Genomic DNA, 7,815 nt, shown 5'->3' with positions numbered 1-7,815 from the left:
AAATATTATTATTGTCCTAGTAGCTATATACCTACAAATTATTACAATTATTATAATGTATTTTTAATATTACATTATAGTACATACAATATATTGCACTTAAATAATAGTACAATATCATTATTTCGTAATTACAATTGTTGCATTGATATTTATATTTTATTATTTATCGTGACTACGACCAAAACAACACAATTATTATTACTATGATGATGATGATTATTATTAGTATATTAGTACAGTTAGTCAACATTTTGCTTTTGTTAGTGGTGACATTTTCTTCACGTTGACTTGGCTGGATCAGTTAATGAAGTCAAAGGAGGACTCACTCAGCTAATTTGGTGGCCACAACGTCCAACGCCTCCAAATTGCCTTCCCCGCACTCAGACACCCATGTGGACTTTGATGATGATTTATGATTCCCTCATTGGCATTCATGAAAAAGCCTTGAGATTAACAGCGACGTAAACCTGCGCTTTAGAGCATTTTCTTTTAATGAAGTCACATTTTCATCGCTGGCCTGTGTAAATAAACGAGCACATTTCAAAGATGACTACAAGACGACTCATTAAGATGTAGCTACGTACACTCTCGGAAAAGACATTATTACATAACACCTCACACATGTAGTCTCATATGAAATGACATAATAGAGCCCCTGTCCTCCAAGGTTTTAGTGTGCGTGTGTGTGTGTGTGTCTGTGTGTGTGCGTGCGTGCGTGTGTGCATACTTCCATCTGGAGTCCAAGAATTTAATAATTCGATACACTCACAATTTAGAGTGCAACAGAAGCCTGCAGATGACGACAGATGTGATTTGGTGTTCTCAAATTTGTCGCGGAACACGGTAAGGCTTCAGGCTATGTCCCAAATGCATTTTTCAGCTAAAAAAAATGAATTAATCTAATTTATAGTCATCTGCAGGCTTCAGTTGCACAATTAATTTAGGTGTGTCGTGTCATTAAATTAGAATAAATATTCACCTTTATTGAGATGTACCTGTATATACAGTAAACATGGGTGGCTGACAGAATTAACTGCTTAGGTAATGAATGGATGATGCACGGATGCATGAATAACAATGGTTTAATGTGTTGGTGACATAAATGAGTGAATGTGTTAAATGCCAAAATGAATGGGTGAAGGAATGGCTGCATGGAGGGTTATGAATGAATGAATGGTTAAATGCATCAATGATAAATGGTTGAATGAATAAAATAAAATGAAACAAAATACAGTGCATTGTATGAAAGCATTTGCATATTATTATTAAATGAAATGAAATTGATGGTGTGTTTTTGATCTTTTGCTTATTTTTTATTCTCCACAACGCTGCTAAATGTGAGGAGATGCCGACCTGATTCATATTGTGAAAATAAAAGTTCGACGAAACTCCAAAACCCTAACAGTGCCAAAAAAGTACACTTACGTAACACACAACGATCTCGGACCGTCATGATTTAAATCAAATGAATTTAACTCATTCACTGCCAGCCTTCCCAGTTAACATGGATATTTGACTTCTCAAGCCGTCAATGGCAGTGAATATGTTAAATCAAATAGACATGGACTGAAAAATGTTGGTAATAGCAGAGCATGTAATGATGTAACGTGGGCGGTGGGTGACGTGCGGTGGTGGGTGGGCGGCGGCGGGGGGCTGTGATGTGCAGTCGGACCTCGTCGCCTTTTCACGCGGCTTCTCTGTGGAGAGGATGCTTCCATTCCGCTCTGCTTCTTTGCCTCCTCTTTCATCTTCGCCTGCACGTGGACAGCAGTAGTTACTTTCTCCTTGCGCATTGAGGTAAGACTTTAGAACAATGGGGAAAACAACAAAAAACAAACATACATTTCTCCATATTTTGTGTATTATATTTCGATTTTCTATCAGAGTGGACATTACGTGTCCTGTCTTATTGAAATACGAATGGAAAATGGCATTCCTTATCGGCACTCTTCGAACAGAACTGTCACCGGTCAGAAAGCTTTTTAAAGGCATTGTGAAAGAAGCTATGCTGCTGAACGTAGCATGTGTGCAGCTACACATGGCTCATTAGTCTCGGGGGTATATTCTTGCTTAAGTTGTAAAAGGTCTTGGGTCCAAATCTCAGGCCAACCTGGAAGCCCAAATTTAAGATTTAACCTTCAAATACCTATTAGTACTAATGTCAATGTTAGTCCTTGCTCTGCTGGATCCTCCAGCAGAGCAAGGCGGCGAGTCCAGAAAGCACATAACCGGTCCCAGAGCGGACACGTGCCACTTGCTCCTTAGGGCGGCTCTGCATCGCCTGCTGTGGTTTTGTAGCTGAATGTGATAAGACAGAATGTTCAGCAGAATCAGCAGCAGGAGGAAAAGGAGGAAGTGGAGTACCCGCCGAAAGCCGAAAACAGCGGCGTCTTCCCCACTGCATGACTTCCCGGTTGCAAGTTAAGGGTGCGGGCTTCTTAAGTGCACGACTGCTCTTTCTGTCTCTGTACCTCTGAAGATGCGCGTCGCAAAACAAACCTGCGTATATGCTCCAACCTAGGCTTTATGAAAGTTACCGGTGTCAAACTCAAGGCCCGGGGGACCGCATCCGGCCCGCCACAACAATTTATGAGGCCCGCGAAAACTGCCCTCTTAGTTTCTAAATAATATGGACCAGTCACGGGTACGGCGCGTTATTATGGAAGTGTATCTTTAAATATAGACAAATGTTAGCAAATGTTAGCTAGCCACGTCGGCAGAAAAAAAAATACGAATATGGAGTCACGGGTATGTGTTTTTATGCGCGTGAGCAGAGAGGTTTGGTGGTGACTCCAAACTGCATGCGTACACTCTTGGTGGATAAGAGGTATGGTTCTAACTTGCAGTGTGAAAGGTCACAGGTTAAAATCCTAGGTGAACCTGAACCTTAATTTAAGTTCTGACCACCATTTTTCAATTGGAACCTTTCAAACTGTCGTTGGTGGAATTGGATTTGGACAGACGACAGAGAATCGGAAAGAAGGAGGCACCCAAAGCGGAACTGGGGACCTCTTGAGCTGCATTTGAAGGGTTTAAGGGACTGTGCTGGTGAACCTGCCACGCAAGGAGCTCAGCATGCCTTGATGGTCTAGGAGTAGGATTCTTGATTTGGTTCCAAATGTCTGTGGTTCAAGTCTCAGATGAGGCCAAAAGACTCAATCCAAACTTTGGACTCCAATTTCATATTGGTACCTTTTACACAGAACAGTCACCAGGGACCGCTTTTATAAACCGTAAGCCGTAACCGTAACCGTAAAGTTACACGGGGTCTTAGCATTACTAACGGCAATGAAGTTATTTTTACATTTGTGCAAAATTGTTAGTTTGACGTTAAATGTGAAAATGTCGAACGTGGCGGTTCCGCAGGCCGGCTGATGGGGCTGGCCGCACCATGGATGTTGCCAACGCGAGCGAAGCGCAGCTGCCGTGGGCATCCGATCCCTCCTCTAATTGCTGCTGGGCCACGGCAGCGCCCCCCGGTGGCGGGGAGGCCTACCCGCACCTAGAGGACAGCACACACCTGCCGGGCGTGCGCGCGGCGCTCATCCTGGCATACAGCACCATCATCGCCCTGGGCGTGGTTGGCAACTCCACGGTGATCCACGTGGTTTTCCGTTTCCGCCGCCTGCGGACCGTCACCAACTTCTTCATCGCCAATCTGGCTTTGGCCGACCTCCTGGTGGCGTCCCTGTGCCTGCCTTTCACGCTGGCGTACACCCTGCGTGGCGAGTGGGCATTCGGCCGGGCGTTGTGCTTCGCCGTGCCCTGCGCTCAGGGCGCCGCCGTGCACGTGTCCACCATCACACTCAACGTCATCGCGGTGGACCGCCTCCGCAGCGTGGCGCGCCAACCGGCCGGCGCGCCGCGCATGTCCCGCCGAGGGTGCGGCGCTGTGGTGGCGATCACCTGGACGGTCAGCATACTACTCGCCAGCCCGCTGGCCGTCTTCCGTGAGTACGCCACCTTCCGCCTGGCGCCTGGCAAATCCATCCAGGTGTGCGCGGAGAAGTGGCCCGAAGAGGGTGGCAGCGCCCACTACAGCCTGGCCATGATGCTGGTGCAGTACGGCCTGCCTTTGGCTGTCAACACAGTGGCCTACGCGTGCATCTGGAGCAAGGTTAGAAGTTCGGACAGTGAACCCCCGCATATTTGTCATTCACCATTTGCCTATTCACATGTTTTTGGGGAACCTTCCATCCATCCATTTTCTTTACCGCTTATCCTCACTATCCTCCTGTATTTGCTGAAAAACTCACCAACTGTCGTAGAAAAACGTGAGTATTTGACATCCCCCTATTTTTTTTGTAACCCTAAATATCAGAGGTGGGAGTACGTCCCGCATACTAGTCAGAAAGTCTGTGATATCGTGCTTTCAGGTCAGATGTCAAGATGAGCCCAAAATGCACTGCAGTATGGGGGAGAGCCCTGGTGCAAAAAGCAAAACTATGCACATATCGAAAATCCACATCTGTAGATGCCACGAGATAGCAGCAAAGCACTACTTTCGTCTAAATGAAGCGCCTCGTTTCACTTCAACATAGTTCCTTGGCCACGATGACCAAAGATGGCGTCAAAGCAATACTTTTTTTGCTTTGGCCGGAGCACAAAAACAGTGAATAGGTGAGCTTTTCAGCGAAGAACCTAGGATAGGTTCGGTTCAAAAGAAAAGCTGTTTTTCCACTGCTGCCTTGAGATATGAGTGACCCGACTTCGGACGTTTTCGAGATATGAGCCGTAGTTCGGCTGAATTATTGCTGTGGCTCGCGAGCGTACATTTGAGATGAAGTGCTGCATGGTGGCAGAGAGCTCAACACAAAACACTTTACAGTAAGCAGTCATTTTGCAGATAGAGCAATTCATCAACGACAGGTTTCGAGCTGTTTAATGACATTCCCAGTTGAAGTTTACTGTCAAACGTAACTCAACAAAAAGATACAAATGCACATCGTGTATTTAAAATGACCACATCGCTTAGCCTGAGGAAAGTCTGTTTAGCGTAATACTAAAAAACGCAGAAATAACGAATAGCCTCGGTGTTGTGGTGTTGTAACCCTTAAGCAAGGGATACAAACTGCGCAGATAACGATACTCAAAGGCATGTATTCTTTATCATCTGCAAAGAACGGCAAATATTACTGAGGCTTAGTGAGGAGTTGTGACCGTCTCCATTTATATCCATATTACCGTATTATTCTGACCCCAGGTGGGCAAGGTGTGGACACCAGAAGAAGCAGCACAATGTCCATTGCATACTTTTGTCATTATTGTATGTTTATTATAAAGTACAATATGATCGAGTGCCATTTTGCTTATTAAAATCACATTTCAAACATTTTTGGTGGAGGCTGGAACACATATACAGTAAATGCATTTCCATTCATTTCGGTGGGTGAAGATGATTTGAGATATGAGAGTTTTGAGTTACAAGCATGGTCACGGAATGATTTACACTTGTATCTCAAGGCACTACTGCATTCGACATTTTATTCGTTTTGATTTTGGAAGAGAGTAAAAACCCGCCTATATTTGTTTTTCTTTTTAGCCCCAGTAAAGAAGACTTATGATTTTCTATGTGTTTCATCCAAAGAAGACATTTGTAAACATAAAATATTAGATTCTTGCATATTTTCCGACATGTTACAGACCAAATCGGTAACTGAATCACAATCAATTTAGCACGGTCACTTTGAAATAATGTCCTTAAAAAATAATTTTATATATATATGATTCATCGATGAATAAAAAAATAATAATGATAATAAATCGACAGATTCATTGATTTATAAAGTCATTGCTAGTTGTGGCCCTACTCATGTTAGTTTCATTTCACATGATGAAAATGTTCTTATTTTGCTATTCTAGTCTTTCGTTAACGACCTGACCTTTCTTTTCACTGGAGCCAGATGAACGCCAGCCGCTTGTCGCGCGCCCACCGCCGCCGTCGTAAGACCACCAAGATGCTGGTGACGGTGGTGGCCGTCTTCGCCGTCAGCTGGCTGCCGCTGCACGCCTTCCAGCTGGCCGTGGACATCGACGGCCGCGCGGTCTACATGGAGGAGTTCAAGCTGCTCTTCAGCGCCTTCCACGTGGTGGCCATGTGCTCCACCTTCGTCAACCCCATCCTGTACGGCTGGATGAACAGCAACTACAGGAGCGCCTTCCTGGACGTCTGCAGCTGCTACCGGTCCTTCAACAGACACAAAAAGACAAACAAAACGGCCTCTGCGCCAGCTTGCAAGTCCAATAAGGGTTAAGTCTCACTTTCCACGATCACGCGTACAGTGGTGCCTTGAGATGCAAGTTTAATGTGCACCTGTAGGTGCTACTGGCCCTTTAAAAGCTCCCAAACACAGACAAAATGGCGTCGACTTGAGCGAAAAGTCCCATTTTCGACCATCACATACAGTCTTGAATGATCTTGATCTCCAAGAACCCTATTGATTTTGAATGCTAACGACAGGAGCGACTTCCAGTCCAAGTGTTGGTGTCACCGCCCCTTTCAGAGCAACAAAAACAACAACAACAACAACAAAACAGACACGTTCATGTCTGTCTGAGTGACAAGTCCCCAACAGTTCCAAATCACACTTTCGACAATCCCGTGTACTCGCGAAGAACCCGTTTGGTTTTGAATAAAGTTCAATATTTAGCGAGGGATACGTACATGATCACTGCACCTGTTTTGAGCCTGCTATGTTTTAGTCACCATGTAAAAAATGTAAATACATTGTATTATGCAAATATGGAAGCATATCATATTATGTAAATATGTAGCTATATCATATTGTACAGTATATTGTATATGTATTTGCTTTTCTTTTGCTTCGCTTTACTCTGCTGTCTGCAGCCAGGTCAGCATTGTAAATGAGAATCTGTTCTCAGTTGCCTTACCTGGATGAATAAAGGTTAAATAAAGAAACAGAAAAAATGATCATGTTTTTATGAAATCCAAAATACTGAAAACAAATAGCAAAATATATATTACATATCTATATATAGCTTAGTGGTCTTACTTGAGTAAAACCTGATCTATTATTATTATTATTATTTTTATTATTATTGTTATGATGATGACGGTGGTGATGATGATGCTGATGATTAATATTGTTTTGGTCTTATTTGAGTAAAACTTGATCTATTATTATTATTATTATTGTTATGATGATGATTAATATTGTTTTTACTCACGACAAAATATCATTTTAAAATAGAAAATAGTTAATTTTATTATCGAATTTAAATATTTTAAAAATATCCAAAATCTATGTAAAATTCTGTTTATTTTTATTATTTTTTTCGTAGTAACACAACGAAACAAACAATACAATATTTATCACAACCGTTGCATAAAATAATTTGTGAATTTGTGAATACAAGAATACAATGTATAAGAATACAAAATAAGAATAGAAAAGAATAAGAATAAGAAAAGAATAAGTAAAATAAAGAATCAGAAAAATATTTTGAAAATAGAAGTATAGAAAAAATAAAATAAAAATAAATGTTTCATTGTTGAATTATAACTATTTTACAAAATCAACTATATTCACAATTAATGCAATTGCAATACATTTCCGACTATTTAATAACACATATTTAGATAACAAAATTCGTATAAACTAATAATTTACCATGACTAATTTATCCAGATTTCTATCACAAATATGAAGCCTGAAATCCAGCATTTGATTTTGTGGAAACGTGTCCTGTTTCAATGCGTCTACTCAGTTTATTCAGCCCATCCGGTAGACATGAACAAAAGACGTAGCTAATTAAGCGGCGCACGGTAACGGCATTATCTAACGGCGTACA

The 7,815-nt window shown here is 42.1% G+C and overlaps 1 protein-coding gene across 1 annotated transcript; it reads left to right on the top strand.

Annotated features, from left to right (window-relative positions):
* Positions 1–3,394: 3,394 nt before the first annotated feature.
* On the top strand, positions 3,395–6,391 carry npy2r (neuropeptide Y receptor Y2). The gene is made up of 2 exons (XM_061679980.1): positions 3,395–4,120; positions 5,907–6,391. The coding sequence occupies exons 1-2, from the start codon at positions 3,395–3,397 to the stop codon at positions 6,255–6,257; spliced, it is 1,077 nt and encodes a 358-aa protein (XP_061535964.1). The 3' UTR covers positions 6,258–6,391.
* Positions 6,392–7,815: the final 1,424 nt, after the last annotated feature.

This window comes from Phycodurus eques, chromosome 6 (genome assembly GCF_024500275.1).
Source record: "Phycodurus eques isolate BA_2022a chromosome 6, UOR_Pequ_1.1, whole genome shotgun sequence".
In the NCBI taxonomy this organism is placed as follows: Eukaryota; Metazoa; Chordata; class Actinopteri; order Syngnathiformes; family Syngnathidae; genus Phycodurus; species Phycodurus eques.
The sequence above is the reverse complement of the archived record's forward strand: the minus strand, read 5'-3'. Positions and strand labels throughout refer to the sequence as shown.